The sequence below is a fragment of the Gopherus evgoodei genome, chromosome 12 (genome assembly GCF_007399415.2).
Source record: "Gopherus evgoodei ecotype Sinaloan lineage chromosome 12, rGopEvg1_v1.p, whole genome shotgun sequence".
Classification (NCBI taxonomy): Eukaryota; Metazoa; Chordata; order Testudines; family Testudinidae; genus Gopherus; species Gopherus evgoodei.
The window spans coordinates 26,357,349-26,375,915 of NC_044333.1; the positions used below are offsets into that span (position 1 = coordinate 26,357,349).

An 18,567-nucleotide genomic window follows, 5' to 3' on the forward strand; every position below is an offset into this window, starting at 1 on the left:
TTGTTTGCCAGAAGCTGGGAATGGGCGATGGGATGGATCATTTGATTACCTGTTCTGTTCATTCCTCTGGAACACCAGACAGTGGCCACTGTCGAAAGACAAGATACTGGGCTAGATGGACGATTGTTCTGACCCTGTATGGCTGTTCTTATGTTCATGTAGGCCTTTTGATTGTACAGGGGACAGGGGTGCCCTGAAAGCTCAAGCAACCTCTGAGTGATCATGGCCTCTTAGCAGAATGGATGGGGGAAAGTACTTGAGTTGAAGCCTGATCTCCGTCTAGTGTGGGACTCTGAAAGCGCTAATGTCTGTTTGAGGTGGGGTAGAGTGGACCAATAGTTTGGTTTTTTTGGTGCCTGATTCCTGCAATTAATTGTTTCCCACCCCACACATTGAAATCATTAACATATGTGAGCCATTGTGGGGGGAGAGATGGAATGAACACATAGATGGCACACTAGGAGATCAGAAATGATGACCATTCTAAGTGTTGTAAGTTCATCAAGGTGTTACCAATGAATGATAAACAGGCTGGTATATTTGGAAATATAAAGGTCAGATCCTCAGCTGCTGTAAACTGTCATGATTTCAATGAAGCTGTGATAGTTTACACCAGCTGACAATCTATCCCTAGGATTTTAAAAACTTGCATTTTTAAAAAAAGGCTTAATTAGCAGCCAGAGATAATTTTTGAATTTTTCCTTTGGTGTTACAGCAGAATGATTGAGTCACACAGCTCATACAATAGCCTGAAATTGGTCATTGAGCGTCTGGAATGTTCTCATCCACTCTGAAGAGCATTCCCCAGACCTCATTTTTGTAGGTACATTTCTGAATATTATAAGCCAAGTGTTTCCTTATTGCTGTACAAAAATACAATTAGGCCTGTATTTGGGAATATATTATTTGGGTTGGATAGTCTTAGCTGATGGAGGAGAGAGAATATTTTCGTCTTCTACCCCATATCAAGCTTACAGGCTTCACAAAAGTTCTCTGCTGCAGCAGAGTTTGGTGACTTACTCAGCTTGGCTCTCTCATCTGTGATACTATAATGAAGCAGATCTACTGATACATTACAATGGGAGGTTTATAAAATATTTGATGTACGGTCTCAGAAAAAAAGTCCATTTAAAAAGTAGTCAAGTAGACTCTGATCTTAAAAGTATTCAAAACTAGCAAGGCACATTACAAAAAAAATCATGTTTGTAATCATACATTTAAAAAAAATTACTTCAGCTGAACTGAAAATGATATTTGAAGCTCCAAGGTGAGAAAGGTCAGTCCTTTGCTAAATAAATAAATAGGAAGCTGATATAGTATTTTGTCAGCCTCGCAATGTGGCCTCTGTGGGAAGCAGAGGGAGACTGGGAGGCTACAGAGTTTTCTGTCGTTGGCAGAGGATCAGGAGAGAGAGAGAGTGAGTGAGTGTTTAATAGTAAAAATAGGATGAGAATGGAGGAAGAGTCCTTCCTGCTTAAAAAACTCAGCCTTTCCCTCTCAAGTCATTTGTGTGATTGACAGATTTGAGGGGGACTGGGAAGGTCCTTGTACATGAGCCATTCTGTGAAGCAGTGAGGAAATGAGGGAAAGGTAAAATCAAGAATTCTTAATGAAAGCAAGAACTGTCCTCTTTTATGATAGCATTGTGATATTTCTCAAAGGCACTACTCTGATGCCACTAAGTGGTCATAAAATTAGCTTAACCAACCCCCTTGAAATTCCCACATTGAGCTGGAGAATCTTCAAGGGGCTTAAAGATATGATAGTGGCTTGAGGCCTACCTTTGTTGACCTTGGCACATTCGGCATGTCCAGGGAAAAGGAAATGCAGTTGGGTTACGTCTATACTCCCGGAATTCTCAGTTACTGGATTAATCTCTTGGGAGCTGCGGGTAGTCAGTGTAATTTACAGCACCTCTCAATCTGCTCTAATTTGCTTGCAAGTGTCTGGACTGATGCAGACCAGACCAAGCATTTGGGGACTGTGGCTTTAAGCTACCTTTGTGCTCCCCATTCCTAAGTCTCACTCTGAATGCTGCTCTGTCATACCAAAGGATCTGGGCCCTTATGTTTATTTTTAGAGTTGAAATTGTGAATTTTTCTGATTTTATGTAAAATATGCTAATTTTACCAATCAATTAAATATTAAAATCTTAATTGAAGGAGTTGCCTCTGCAGTCCATGTTCGATCAAGTGTCTTTGGTTTTCATCCATACTGCAAGGATTGGTTGCTCCTCATTAGTGGTAACAGCAGGAGCTAGAAGGTCATAGATTTCCTTTGAAAACTTGAACTACTAGTTTTTAAATTGGCCAGTGGTTCCATATCATCAGCAAGCAGTTGAAGTAAGTGGGCAGCCAGACGTAAGGAGAGAAAGTGTGGCAGATTTTTTGAGATGAATAACATATCAAGATTAAAAATATGTGAAGTTAGGAGTTTTTATCTTTACATGCATCATAATGGTAAAACCAAATTACTTTGTCTACAAAATGAAACTGGATAAAAAACCTTGTAATTGCAGTAGTATATTATCTTATAATGATACCTTTCCGAAGGGAATCTTTTTCATTCATGATCACACTGATTTGGATATATCTAATATGGCATGTAGTTTAAAAATCAAATAACCAGAAGAGGAGGGAGGATGTTGTAAGAAAGTTGGCATGATGGACTTATACTGTGATACACTTTTTGTGAACATTGCTGATCTGAACTGTTGAGAAAGTGCCTTTTCTTACAGTTGCAGGATAAAAATAAGAATACAATCAAAAATGGAAAATATAGAAGTACAGAACACACAATGTGGTAAGATCTCTAGGATCACTTGTCATATCTGAATCTGTTTTTCACTGTTTTACCAGACTCTGATGGTAGCTGGGGTTACCATGGGGATGGGTGACTGTTGGGTGAATTTGCTTGTGGCTTGCTACTGTATTCATATATTTGGATTATATGTTGTGATGAAGATACTAGACAAAGCTAATGGCATAATTTCAAACACTAAATTGTGTCAATATGAAATCACATTTTTGATAATTGTTGTTTCCACATTTATCTCTATTTTCATTTAACAATTTATATTCCTTGAAATCACCAAAGCATTGTGAGTTTTAAGAGAAATTCAGTAGCTACTATTAACAGAAGTGGTAAAATAATTGTTAATAAAGTTACCTTGGTAGCACACTCAAGACTCTAAGGGTCAGATTTTCAAAGGTATTTAGGCATCTAAAGATGCAGATAGGTGCTTAGTGGAATTTTTGAAAGCACATAGGCATTTAACTCTTAGAGTTAGATGTGTAGGCATTTTTGAAAATTTCACTAGGCACTTATCTGCATTTTTAAGTGCCTAAATCTGACCATATCTTCTCAACAATTCATCTGTCCTTAGGATGTGATCCAACTCCCAGTGTTAGTTGGATTGGTCTCTTAATTATTGTGGTTATGTCCTGGTTGGTGGTGAGTGTCCTGAACTCCAATTGTCTTCAGCAAGAGTAAGGGCACTCAGCACCTGGCAGGATTGAGCCCTAAATGAGAATTTGATATATCAAACACCCAGCTTCTCCTGATTTGTCCCTGAAGGTTTTATTTATATAGTGCATTGTCATGATCAAGATTTTAGACCCAGCATTGGATATCTAATGAGGACAGTCCTCTAAATTCTGTTCTTTGAAACTCCTGTGGTGATGGGTATGTGGTGACAGACAGGCAGAGGATGCTGCTGGGGTTCCTAGTCACAAACTTGCATGCAGGCAGAGTGAGTGACGTTGTCATTTGTTACTGACTGAAGAGCAGCCCTCTTTAAGAATAGTGCTTCACTCCCCAATCCAGAGAAGGGGGAAGAAAAGATCCCTAAACGTCATTCACTCCATTATCAACATGCTAGTGTACTGCAACTCTCTGGTCATCCAGTTTGTGTGGTAAAAAGCAACATCACACAAAAAATACTGAACTCTGCATCCAAAAATGTCTACACTCTTTCTGATGATGCTGGTGGGCTCTAAAGGCATACTGCACTCGTTTGAAAAGATATCAAATATAACATTGATGTAGCTGCACTGGGTGAAACATGTCTTCCAGGTAATAACAATCTTGAAAGTTTGGCGCTGGATACACATTGTACTGGATAGGCATGTTCGTGGAAGAGAGGTCACTATCAGGGATAGGCTTTGCTATTTGGACATCTATTGCACACACTCTTGATTGTGTACCAGAAGGAATAAATGATCTCCACATAGCCCTTTGCCTCACTTGACACCTGTATGTCATGTAACAGTCATCAGTGCATATGTACCCATGATGACATGTTCTGACGATGTCAAAGAAAAATTCTACAAAGACTTCGACAAGGCCATAAAATCAGTTTGTCAGCACAACAAATTTAATCATTCTAGGTGACTTTAATGCCAGAGTTGGTCACAGTCACAAAGCGTGGCCAAAAATAATTGGTAAACGTCGTGTAGGGAAAGAGCACTTAAATGGTGCACTGTTCTTCACAACGTGCATGCAGAACCAGCTAGTCATCACAAACATATATTTCAACAAAGCACAAAACAACATGAATGCATTTCCACTCTGGTCATTGGCATTTTATTGACTATGTCATATGCCAATGTGACCACTGGGATATCAAAATCACCCATGCACTGTAGGGAGCATGCATGTGGTCTGATCATCTGTACGAGATGCAAAATGACACTTATCTTGCAATTAAAACAGCACCAGTGTTGTCAATCTGCAATACCCATGCTCAAAGCATTGAAATCTGAGCTCACATGTGCAAGGCTTGTTAAAGAATTTGATGAAGTTCTTTATATGCTTTCTCAGGCAGACGTAGTAAACACTGAGTCTTCCTGGTCATCTTTTAAGGAAATAATGTTTGATGCATCCTAAAAATGTCCTTGGCTTTATAAAGACGAAGCATCAGGACTGGTTTGATGAAAATGATGCTGAGATAAAGAAACTCCTGACATCCATGTATGGTCTTCACACATTATGGATAAATGATAAAAACTCATCTATTAAAAAGTTCTTATACCTGTACAAAGTGAAATGTGCAAGCTAAGCTTCACCACAGGAAAAATAGCTGGTGGGAAATGACAGCTGAGCAGCCTCAATCAGCAGCAGATCAAAAAAATTCAAATATTTTGTTGATTAGCTGAAGGCCATGTATGACCTGCTATCTAATGGTACCATCCCTGTCTGGAATGCAGATGAGTCACTGCTACTGACTTATTGTGGACAAATTCTCAAAAGATGAGCTGAACACTTTAATAAGGTTCTGAACTTCCCATCCACCATATCAGCGTCAGCTGCTGATGATATTGAATAACTTTCAATTCATGACCAACTTGTAATTCCACTGAACATGTCTGAAGTATGGAAAGCTGTCAAGCAAATATCAAACAACAAAGCAACAAGGCCAGATGGTTCTTGCAGAGATCTTCAGATGTGAGGGCCATGACTTTTCAGGAAGCTCACTGGCCTCTACTAAAAGTTTTTGGAACAGGAAACTGTGCCACAGGAACTTAAAGATGCTAGTATTATTCACCTTTATTAAAGCAAGGCATTCGTGCATCTTGTGATAACCATCATGGCATCTTGTTCCTTGCCACTGCAAAAAAGATACTCACCTGAGTCATACTAAACTGGCTGATTATCAACTAGCAAAGAAGATATTGCCTGAAATTCAGTGTTGCATCTGTCCTGGGTGTGATACTTCAGATGGGATCTTTGTACTCTGGCAAATTCAGGAGAAATGTCATGAACAGAATCAAGACCTATATATAGGATTTGTTGATCTTACTAAGGCCTTTGACTCTATAAATTAAGATGGCCAGTGCCCAGTTCTCCACAAGTTCGATTGCTCTGATAAGTTTGTCAACATTATTAAATTTTTTCATGCAGGAATGCAGGTTTGTGTTCTTGACCAAGGCTGTTTCTCAGCTACTTATGTTGTCACCAATGGTGTAAAACAAGGCTGTTTTTTTGCTCTGACATTATTTAGCATCATGTTTGCAGCTGTTTTAATAGATGCATTCAGAGACATTGGTTATGGCATTTATATGAAGTACCACATAGATGGAGGTGTCTTGAATCTGCATCTCCTGCATTCAAATACAAAAGTTATGAAGACAGTTATTCATGGATAACAATTCACTAATGGCTGTGTTTTATTGGCCCATAATCTTCAGGACATTCAATTTTCACTGACTGCTTTGCACATGCAGCAAAATGTTTTGGCTTAACAATCAGCCTAAAGAAGACAGAAATCATGGTTCAGCCTCGACCAGGAAGTATTGCAACTACGCCAGTTGTTTTCATTGATGATGTACCTGTCAAGGTCATTGACAGTTTTCCTACCTAGGCAGTGTTGTTTCATGAGATGCCGTGATTGATGATGATGACATTTTGAAGTGGATTGGGACAGCTAGTAATGCCTTCAGAAAACTTCAACATCATCTCTGGAATGAACAAGATGTCAGACTGCAAACAAAAATTGATGTTTATTGCACCATTGTTATCACTTCACTGCTCTACGGCTGCATTATTTAGACTATGTTGATGCCCTATAAAATGCATGGACCAGTTCCACCTACAATGACTGTGTGGCGGATAGTGGAAATTTTAATGGCAAGACTTGGTTCCAAACATTGAAGTCCTTGAGTGCTGCAACATCAAAAACATTGAAGCTTTTATTGTGAGAATGCAGTTTGAGATGGTGTGGTCATGTGGTCCATATGTCTGACAGCAGAATACCGAAGGCCATCTTCTACAGAGAATTGCAGACTTGAACTTGTTTTAGGGGCAGACCAAGAAAATGTTACAAAAACACTCTGAAGGCTCACCTACAGTCATGTAATGTTGACCTCAACATTTGGGAGTTCTTAGCCCACAATAAGATCTGATAGCAGCAGCTCTGCCACCTTGTACTGAAAGACTTCGAGAGCTCACAGATTGATGCAGTGAAGGAAAGGCATGTGATGTGTAAAGCTAAAAGCCATGCACTTTCATCTGCAATTGTTGGTCATGCACTTTCATCTGCAATTGTTTTTACCTGTGGCATTTGCAGATGGGTCAGCATGTCTGAAATTGGTCTTTGGACTCATCTCAGGACCACAATAAATGACTGGAGCTCATCTGTTGAATTTGATGGGAGCCTCCATTATCATCAATCATAGAAAAATAATAATAATTAATACAGATACCATTAATTTGGGGAGGGCCAACAAATACATAGTTCTTTTGTCTAAAGGCTGGTTCTGCAGTGACATTTAATTGTAATATTCCTGGAAATATGCAGAAACAAAGTGATAAAATCAGCTACTGTGTAAAGTGATTGTTTTTGTTAGTGTTAGATAAAAATAGCCACATTAATTTCATCTCTAATTTAAAACACTATAAACAAAGGGAGAATTGCTTGGCAAATCATCTGTATTTTAATCTTCTAAAATAGTGTTACAAACAGTGGAAGATCTAAAAAAAAAAAAAAAGAGGGGGGGGTAGGAAGGAATCCGGTATTCCTTGATAAATCAAAATTTGTTCTGGTCCTGATCCAGGATTAAACTCTGCTAGTAGAGATCACATTCTGTGGATAAAATCTTGGCCCTGTTGCAGTCAATGACAAAACACCAATTTACTTCAGTGGGGTTTCAATGGGGATTTCAACCTGTATCTCTTTCTTTATTTCATATTCTCTGTTTAAATTAATTTTGCAGCTAGAGAACAACATTGTTACTGAAGGCAATAAGGTGAATATGAAAAGGGGATTGTTCCATTAGCAAATAAAATAATCATCTAGTAACAAAAACTACTTAGAGACACATTTTTGGGCTGTGCATAACTTTCATTGCTAGGTGGGGGGAAAAAAGATTCAATTTCAGATTGTTCTTTTTTTCTCTTCAAAATAGAAGATGGTCCCACATTTTTATGAGTCTTCACACAAAAATGAATCGTCAATTTAAAAGGGTGCATTCAAAGGAAAATATACGTTTCCTATGAAATTCTTCTAAAACTGTTGTTTGTTTTCCTCAGAGATGAAGACAGATCTGAATTTACTGCTTGAATGTCTTAAATACCAAATGGACAGCCCTGCTTCTCAAAAAGAGGCCTTGATCACTATTTATTCAATCTGCCAACAAAACAGTAAGAAGTATTCTACCATGACATTTTGACTGGGGCATTTGTTGTTTCTTATCTGGGATATTTGAATATGTGAATACTAGAATTTTTTTTCATAATACATATTAAACATTGTCACATTTTAAAATAATGTCTAGGAGTCATAAGACTCTGTAAAGGTATAAAATCTTGGAAATGTTATGTATTCCATACTGCTCTGATTGTTTTTGGATTCCCAAATTAGTACCGAAGATAAATTTCCCTTTTTGTTCATTGTGTCTGCATATGCAACAGGTGATGCAAGTGATTATTTCCGAGAGATTGGTGGTTTGATGTTTGTAAGTGACCTTGCAAAGTCAAGTGTGCACTGCATAGTAAAGGAAGCAGCCTTATTTACATTAGCAGTTGTAATGGAGAGTAATGGTAATGTATATGTTTATTTTTCCAAGTTCTATATCACTGCATTTTATTGTTTCTGAAAATTTAAGATTTCCTCCTCTGCCTGTATTTATCATGTCAACCAATGGTTTAATGTAGTTTTAGATATATTTATTTATCAGGTTACAACAGATCCCAGCCTGACAAATGGGACCAGATTCTTGACTCAGCTGTTCCATACTTTCTCCATTCGGGAAGCTCAAAGGAGCCATAAAGCCAGCTTAAATGGACATCTGAGAATTCCTCTGGTTTGAGGGCATCCCTTGGGTGGAGTGGCTGGTGCTACATCACCAGCCCCACTTACAGGCTCTGGTGTAGAGGGTATGGGTGGGCAAAAGCAGGGTGGTGCACTTCTTCAGTCCCCCAGTGGTATGATGGTCTGAGATTGCTCGGTATCATGCCTCAGAACTGGCTCCAGGATCAGGAAGCAGCAAATAGCCCTTTTGCAGCCCTCTTCCCTCAGAGGCGCCCAGCACATATTGGTCACAACTGAGGATCTAGGCAAAGACCTGCAGGTTACATTGTCAAGTTACATTGAAAGTTACTGACAAGTGAATTTGAGAATTGATCCTTCAGAGTGAGTGTGGAAGCTACATTCTGCCTAGTAACTGTTAAACTGTTGCTAGGTAAGATGAATTTCTAATGTCCTATGTCTTGAAACAGATATCTCAGAACTTCTGAATTAGTGCCATGACATGAAGAGGAAAATTAGAATGGGAGCTTTCAAGTAGACCTGATACTTTGTTCCGTAAAATGACCCAATTATGGTTAGTGTATGTGTCACCTTGTTGATCAGGGGAAACGTTGCTGTCAGTCACATCTATAGAAGGGTCAAAAGACTTTTCAGCCTGGCTCTCAGATATGTTGGTTGGGGGAAGGGAGGAGAGGAAATTTGCCTTACAAATAAGTAATAGTATGAAATATTTAAATTTTAATATCTGATTCAGTCCTGAAAATTGTTTTTCTCTTGACAGCCTTTCAGCAAAGGTCAGTCTGTATATTTTAGACAGAATCTTTTTATCAGTCTGTAATTTGTAGACTTTATTGCCTAAATAAATAGAAATTGTAAATGGCTTAATAGGAATTAATATACTGATAATTCATTTTCTGGTTTCAGTTTACTGTCAACAAACTTTGTGTACATCTGAATTGTTTGAAGACCTCATTTTCCTCTTAACTAATAAGAATTCTAGTGTGAATTTGAAAAGAATGTCTGTTTATGTTATATTAGTACTGGTTTCAAATAACAGTAAGTATTTTGCATTCACTTGTAAAAATACCATTAAATTATTAATACTGTGTAACTCATTTTAAAACACACTGGTGGTTATCAGCCCATACCATTTATCATGGGTTCAAGATTTCATTAATATTTTGTACGATTAGTATATAAAGATTAATTGTGACATAGATTACTTTTAGGTGATCTCAAAATCAGTTACAAGTAGATCAAACATTGAAATTACTTTATCTTAATGTGTAAGAAACTTACATGTAGTTTTTAGCAAAACGTATTGCAAAATGAGGGTTTCTCACATTTTGTAGAGAAATTGAAACGTAACAATTGATCATTATTAATTATTATTATTACAATAGCACCCAGAGGGACGTATACTTCTGGGCTCTGTACAAAGTATGGTTTAAAACACAAAGTAACAATTAATTTAGAAGGTCTTGCAGTTTATAAAAATTGAAGAACATAGTTAGCACTTTTTGTTGTTATACAGTTAAGGATGCAAGCACATAACACACTGTTCATTTGTACATGGCTTACTAAGGGAGCTGAAGTAAAACTGAACTATTTAAATGGCATTTCAAGTATTAATACTTTGTTTAAAATTATGTATTGTCTCTCCCAATACCGGCATATGGTCATTTATAGAGAGTGGGCAAACTCACATCAGAGAAACAGGCTGCATTGGTGTTCTGCTACAATTATTCAGGTAAATAAACAGTTTCTATTACTTTATATCTTAACAGACTATTTAGGTCCTTAGTAATCTTTGCCATTATGTTTGCTTTTTTTCTTAACAGAACAACTCTTTCAATATCTGAGATGAATTTGTCAGATGAAAGTATTAATCAGTATTATCAGCTGTGGTCTTCAGTCTGTAGTACTCTGTGTGCATGTGTTAATAATCCTCAAAATGGTAACTATTATTAAATAATTGTATAACATAAGATGATAGTTAACATAAAAAGAATACTTTTAAAAAGTGACATCTGACTTCCATTTTCTAGTTATGTCTATGAACGTAACTATATATTACGTTTAGATTTTTGTTGTTTTTTTGTTTTACATCTTTACAGAAGACAATCAAAACACTTGCTGTTCAGTTTTTCCACATGCAAAAGACTGGCTCCAAAGTTGCATAAAGCCTGAGATAGTTCGTCCTATTTGTTCATTTGTTGGACTTACAGTTGCTAATAATTGTAAGTACATGACATCCTGTCAACAATTTAGATTTCATGGAACTACATTTAATTGGAAACAATAATTAAATTTCCCTACCTCCCCAGGTTCATTCAATGATCTTACACCTTCTTTGCAGAAAGCATGGAAAGCCTCTGTGTCATTGTCCCTTCTCCTCCAAACCTCACAGAGGACACTTACAGGTCCAGGGTTTGCACTGGGCAAAGAGGTAGGGTGAGCAGGAGGCAGGAGGAGGCATTCACATCATCCCCCTACTGGTCTCATGGAGATTCCTAGGAAAAAATAATCCAGGTTCTGGTAGATCAGCTCCAATGGAACCATTCTGCTGGAGTGGGGAGGTAGAGTGCTGGGGGCCAGCTAGTCATGAATCATTTTGCTTAGAGGTATCCAGCTTGAGAGAATGTTTCTGTGTGTATATTTCTCTTATGAAACCTCTCTGGAATTTTCAGTAAGATGGTTACTGTCAGTAGTAATCTTAGAAATACCAACTGTAATTAAAAACATTGCATTGAAGAAATTATTGCTCTAGACTCTATTTAGTCATTTTCCTCAAAGAGTGCAGCATAGGTGTAAAAATGCTACCAGATTAGTGTAGTAGTGTTTTGCATCCACTTTGTGCTGGATAAGTGACTAAACAAGGTGCAGGGCAACAAAGAATCAGGCTCTTTGTTTTCAAATATAGTTCAGTTTAAACATGGTGAGAAATATTTCTCATTTATATTGCTCTTCTGAGGTAAATGGATGCAGTTTTCTTTTAAAAGCACCTTTGCCTTGGGTGAGTCTTTCTCTAAGGATTCTGTCCTTTCTTTGTCTCTTGCCACCACTTGGTTGTACCACAAGAGAACATGACATCAGAACAAACATCATAGATACTTTTACAGTCCCCAGTCCCTTATGATATTTTTTTCATGTGCATTTCTAAAATGCTTTTCTGTTGAGCTAATCAATTCTTTTTATTATTTTCAATTATTATTATTATTTTCAATCTTCTTTTATTATTTTCAATTATTTTACTTTTAAATAGAAGTTATGTAAGATAGGTAAAGAGTTTCTTTTGAATCGTATAAGATGTATAAAAGCTGATGGTATGCGGGCTCTATCCACTATCAGTTTTGTCACATCATCCTTCTCAATTTCAGTGCATTCCTTTAGCCTCTGTCCAGCAGACTGTAAGTGTCCTACTTTGGAACAGTCTTTCAGCACTAATTTATTAATCTTCCATGTTTCCTATCTGTATCTATTGCCTTTGTGGCCACATTTCCTTTCTTTGATGCATTAGGCCCTACCTGGCCTGTCATAACATTCATTAATGTGTTGTGAGCTCCAGCTATTTCCTTCTTTTTTTGCCTACTTCCTTATTAGAACCCAACACTAATAAATCACAGGAAGTGGATACTATACTCCAAGACAATGTGGAGACTCTAATGTTTGGTGTCATGATCAACAGACCTCAAGTTCTTGGTGTTTTGGCATCTTTGCTGCATAAAAAAAATTACCAAGGAAACTTGGACTTTTTCTAAGTCTTTATTTAAAGCCCATTTTTTCCCTGTCAAGTTGGTTTTTTTGGTCCATAATTTATAAGCATATTTATCCAGTGACTTGTGACTTTCTCAAAGAAAGAGGAAAAGCAACCAACTTCTGGGCAGCCAGAGACATCTCCCTTGTTCCTTTAAGGTGGACATAAAGAAAATACTTTAAAAAGATTTTTAAAATTGTATGATAATAAATAACACAATTATATTAAAATTAATTATAATAATTATACTGCGTTGTTTTAAATTATTCCTCCAATTTCAAATTGATACTGTTTACTTCACTTTTTATTCTAAAAATATTGGATAGTGTTTCTATGTTTTGTTAAAGAATTGAAGAGCTTCATCCCAGAAGTGGCTGCACTTCCATAGTGGACAAATTAACAAATATTTATTCCATGTAAAAAAAAAAAACCCTGACAACGTCGTAGCCGTTTTGTAAAGCCTTAAATGTGGTTTGTAAAGTGCTGTGTAAGTGTAAAGTATTATTAAGCCCAGTCAGAGCAGCGGTGATGATAGAATTTGGGAATTTTGGACTTCCAGCCTAATGTTCATTCCCACGAGGTTACTATCTCTTTGTCCTCTTTCTGAGAAATTCTGGTGCAGGATCCTGGGTATCCAATAGTATTTGCAATGTTTGGTAGGTTTTTAAAGACTTTTTAAGTTTAGTTTAAGCAGAGTGCATCTCTGTCCTCATTATTTTAATTTACTTTAGAGAGAGCATAAAAACAATTACATCTAGTACACATGCTGGAACAATGGAACCTAACAACATGCTTCTTTACATACATAATATCTTTTCAACAGCCATAAGTTCAAAACTACTGAGCCAACTTCCTTCAAATTGAGCTCGCTACTTACATTTTAATTATGTCTATAAAATAATCCAAGTTTGAACAAATGCAGCTGTACCTGAGGTATCCATGCACAGAATTTCTGATCAGAACACATGAGAGAAATGTGTGTGGCTTTTTTGTTTATAAACACATTGCTGGGATTCCCCAAGAATCTCTTCCATTCCATTCTCAAAAACTCAGTTCAACTCTGGAATTATTCACTTTAATTTGGCATACGGCAACACTGTGCATAAACTGGCCAGGCTCAAATGCAGGTACGCTCTATCTCAGCATTCTGTGCTTCGTGATTGAGTTGGTTACTTTTCAGGAATCAATCCCTGTACAGCATGCTGTCAATGTGCTGTTCATGTATAAACTGATATCTACATTCCAGGTTTATCTTGTCTATTGTCCCTAATACAAGGGTGTTGGTGCTTACTTTAGCTAGACTGACTCCAGACTAATGTTTGTTACACCCTTATATACAACTTAATCTTCCATTCACCTTCCGAATCATTGCCTGGGAGAAATGAGGTCTTATTTATATCAAGTTACTCATGTCAAGTTAGGCCTACACACACGCAAAAACTGAAAGCTGACTGAAGAAATTTGGCTAAAACTTTCCAAAATAAATTTGTCTCTTGACTGAGACCAAATAGGAAAAACTTCATCTCAAAAAGAATTAGTTCTTCTCTGAGTGCTGGTTGCTCTGCGTACTCACTGTGACTGTGCATGAACTCCATATGCCTGAGCCTGGAAGATTCTTCACTAGAAGCATCCATTGATCTGCACCTGGGCCCTGCACTTCCTTTTACAGTGCTCTGAGAGAATAAGGGGCAGTGCAGACTGATCACCTCTTTATTTCCCTTTATTTCCAAAATGGAACTCCAACAGTGTCTGCTGCTTTACAGTATTGCTGCCCATTTTTTCCAGGTTTTTTGTATCTAGTTTTTTTGTATCTAGTTCCTATTAATTCACTGTCCAGGCATCTGTTATGCCCAAGATTCCTGGTTTTAAGTCCTGTGTGACCTGTCCCCTTGTTTTCCCACCTAATGACTCCCTCCTGGCCCCCCCCCACTCCTGCCTCTATTGCCTTGGGGAGTCACATATTCTAAGTATCAGATTTGTTATTGTCATGAACGAGGTGGGAAACAATCTCATGAATTTCTACTTGGGAGACATCTAATGGAGCTTTCCATGAGGCCACAGCCCAATACAGGGACATCTGACCTCTCTGTGTATTGACAAGATCCACCTTCTTTTGCCCTTCCAAACCTGGAGCTTCACAGTTTTGGCTCATCAGATCCTAGAGCTAAAGTCTCTGATACACATGGATGTAATGAAGATAAGAGAAAAGACTTATATGGAAAGCAGGAAAGGTCCCCATCTAAACCCTCTAAGAAGAGATTGGTCTCTCCTTCCTCTGCTAAATCAGGCACAATGCAGTGTCCTGGTATGTGTGGGTCTGGAGCTTCTGGATAAGAAGATAGCCTGGCGCTGTCGACACCGAAAGCCCGGGTTTTCCAAAAACGGTCATGTGTAAAGGGCAGGCCCCACCACCAGTGGGAAAAAAAAGGAGAGGGCAGTCACCAACAGTACTATTGACTCTGCACTTTAAGAGGAAAAAGGATTTACTGGTACCATCGCTTACTGCCTGCACCACTAAATCTGCCTGCACTCAGAAATCCCTCTTGCACTCCAGCTGATCTAGGCTATACTGTTCCTGAGCACCTAGTGGTCTACACCAACCCAGAACCACCACTACTTTCTGATCCAGTGATCTCCAGGGAGGTGCCTATACTGACAGTATGTTACTCACTGATTCCTTCCACCAGCCATAGAATTGGGCTACGAGTATCAACAGCACATTGTTCCCTGATCCCATCTACTTCCCATTCTGGAATCACAAGACATGTGGTGAGGGGTTCCAGAGCTTCATGGGCTTCCACTCACCTTCGTAAGACATACTATTGGACCAGTGCTACCCTTGCTAGTGGGTGCCACTTTCATATCCTTACAGCCATGTCCACCTCTGTTCCAATACACAACCATACACTCTGGTCCCGTTAGGAGCTTGGGACTCTTATTTTAGACCTCTTGTCTCCAGGAGATCAGAGCAGGAGTGTGTTCAGACATCATCTAGAGAAGAGCCTCAGTCTCCTTAGGACCTCTATGAGGAGAAAGAACAACCTGCCTATCTAGTAAATCCCCATCCATCTGCAACGCTTTCTTCACCTTCACTGCCAAATAATTATAAACAATTTCAGGAATTTCCTGAGAAAGATTGCAGAAGCTTTACAGATTCCTCTCGAGGAAGTCCAGGACCCTACTCACAAGCTTTCAGACACCCTCCAGACTCCAGGCCTTTGCAGGGTGGCACTTACCATCAATGAGGCCATTCTGGAACTAGCCAGGAGTGTTTGGCACACTACAGCCACCTGTGCCTCAACTCTGAAAAGAACAGATAAAAGATGCTGTGTTCCACTTAAAGGGATGGAATTTTTATTTTCCCACCCTGTCCCTAATTCATTAGTAGTACAGCCTGTTACCAGGCACAACAGGCTGCACCAGCCTTGGTCTACTCCCTCCAATAAGAATGCTAAAACAGGACCTTCTAGGGAGAAATTTTTCTTCTGGTAGCCTACAATAGTGAATTATCAGGCTCTGATTTTGAAATATGACTTTATTAATTACAGTAAGCTCTCTTGGCTCACTGACAAGCGTCCTCAGGAGCTCAGACCTCAGTTCCAAGCTATCTTGGATGAAGGGAAGCTCCTAGCATGGTTGTCCCTTCAAGCATTGCTGGGAGCAGCTGATACTTCCTCTTGTTCTATGACTACTTCGGTAGTCATGAGCCAGGCTTCCTGGTTTCATTCCTTGGGGTTTCCTAAGAAAGTCCAGGCAACAACAGAAGACCTCCTTTCAACAGTACTGTCCTGTTCAGTGAAAAAACAGACAAATCACTCCACAGTCTTAAGGATTCCCAAGCAAGCCTCTGCTCCCTAGGGATTTATACCCCGTCCCTTGGAGAAAGTACTCCGCCTCCTTATAGGCAGCATCCCGATGCCTCAGCCCTTTTGTCATCAACAGGTTTGTAAACCACTCAGGAAATGCCAGAGGGTTCAGTGTAGCAGTCAGAATGCCCCACCATTGTTTCCTCCTCAGCCGCAGCACCCCACCAAAAATGTCATTTTGACGTGACTTTTGAAGGCCATCAGCTAGTCTCCTCACAACCAGACACCCCTACACCCTTTGGTGGTTGCCTGCTATGCTTCTTCCCTATGTGGCAACATATATCTTTGGACAGATTGTCCTGGAGACTGTCTCCAAGGACTACACAATAAGAGTTCCTGACCATCCATTCATTCATACTCCCTTCCATGTCCTTTTTCAGTGGGCCCATTCATAAGAAGTTTCTCGGACAAAGTTGACTGTCTTCTACAACTAGGAGCCTTAGAGCCCATGCCTCAACACAAGGGGAAGAGTTTGTATTCAGGATGCTTCCTCATTCCCAACAAGAAGGGGTGAATGGAGGCCCATTCTAGATCTTAGACAAATTAATATCTTCATACCCCATTGTACAAAGAAGTGTTTTTCACCAAATCTCTTTTCCAGATGACTGACTGGATCTATGTCCAGGATCTTTCACAGAGCTCAAAGTTCTAAGTTCCTTTTATCTCCAAAAGTGAAGGATAACTTAGAGATTCTCTCCCCTTCCTTTTACAGTCCAGTAAACCTTTGAAAAGTAAGCCCATACAAAATTCCTTTCTCCTGCTGGATATAGACACTATTCTTTCTGGTGTAGACACCATGCTGGTTCCTTCCCCGCTGGTGATTTTTACAATGCAGATGATCTCTTCCTGCAACCTCTGATACAAATGAATAGCTCTCTGAATTTACCCAGACCTGGTTTGAGGTGTTGGCCTCCTTTCTTTTTCTGAAGAAAACCAGTTTATCAACTCCACCAACATATCTGGTTTAAACACACTTTAGTCACATATTTCCAGTATATCTGTAAAGATCTTTCTGGGTTTACTGTACACACATCAAATAAGAATATTAATGATTGGTGAGTTATTAGTTTTCCATTGATTATATTACATGCCATCTTCTGGGTTAATATGACAACAGTGCCACCTGGCATTGGAGTTCTCTTAGGGACACATCCCTCCATCAGTGAAGGCAATTGATTTGCAGCTCTTGATCTGAAGTATATCTAGTTCCTATAGTCCTCCATTTCTGTGCTGTATGGTGGGCCTAGAACATTACCAGTATAGAGTCCTTTCTTTTGGTCTCTTGACAGCACCGAGGGTATTCTCAAAGGTGCTTGCCATAGTAGCAGTACACCTTTATCACCAGGGCAGCACACTGTTTCCTTACCTTGTTGATCAGCTGCTCACAGACCATTCATCTCAAGAAGTCAGGTGTGCTCCCTCCCCAGCCTAATACAATACTGAGACTTTGAGGAAACCTAGAAAAGTCCACTTTAATCCCAGCTTGCACTATAGAATTTATTGGAGTGATCCTGGACTCAACTACAACATAAGCCTACTTACCTCAAGACAGGCTTCTCACAATGAGGGACTTCATTATCCAACTCTGACCAAGTCTTTGGATGACAGTCCACCTCCACTGATTCTTCTAGGCCACATGGCCACCTTTACATACTTAAAGCCCCACCTTTGTTGCTTTCAGGATTTGGCTTCATATGGTCTATACTCCAAACAGAGAGGGAAAATAAGAAGGCTGTATGTGTAGAAGTTCCTTTTGCTCCCCCATTACCCCAAAGCAAATAGGCATGGGTGCTTCTCTTCTGGGCTGGAGAGGGGTAGCGAGAAAATGTAGACAAATAGTGCAAGGTTCCTGGACCCACCAGAATCCCAACTACACATCAATCTTCTTGAAATTCAAGCAGCATGCAAAGCTTTCAGGAGGTTTCTCCTTTTTTTTACATTCCCAGTATGTTCCAGTCATGTTGGATAATATGAACACGGATTTCTATGTAAACAAACAGTGGGGAGTGAAGTCCCACCCCTCTTTGTGAAGAGGCAGTCAAGCTCTGAAATTAGTACATCTGTCATCAGATCATCCTTTCAGTGGTGCACCTTCCTGGAGTAATGAACACCTTAGCAGACAGCCCCAGCAGATAGTTTCACAGAGTCCACAAGTGGGAATTTCTTAACATAGTGTTACAGAGCATCTTCCAGCAGCG

The 18,567-nt window shown here is 39.1% G+C and overlaps 1 protein-coding gene across 1 annotated transcript in view; it reads left to right on the top strand.

The window, feature by feature from the left end:
- TERB1 (telomere repeat binding bouquet formation protein 1) overlaps positions 1 to 18,567 on the top strand; it is a 54,451-nt gene that overhangs the window by 1,312 nt on the left and 34,572 nt on the right. The window contains exons 2-8 of the mRNA XM_030582211.1: positions 2,738 to 2,802; positions 8,029 to 8,139; positions 8,410 to 8,538; positions 9,671 to 9,802; positions 10,436 to 10,496; positions 10,588 to 10,703; positions 10,864 to 10,986. Of these exons, the coding sequence (XP_030438071.1) occupies positions 2,769 to 2,802; positions 8,029 to 8,139; positions 8,410 to 8,538; positions 9,671 to 9,802; positions 10,436 to 10,496; positions 10,588 to 10,703; positions 10,864 to 10,986 (706 nt within the window). The 5' untranslated portion in view covers positions 2,738 to 2,768. The remainder of the gene's footprint in view (positions 1 to 2,737; positions 2,803 to 8,028; positions 8,140 to 8,409; positions 8,539 to 9,670; positions 9,803 to 10,435; positions 10,497 to 10,587; positions 10,704 to 10,863; positions 10,987 to 18,567) is intronic.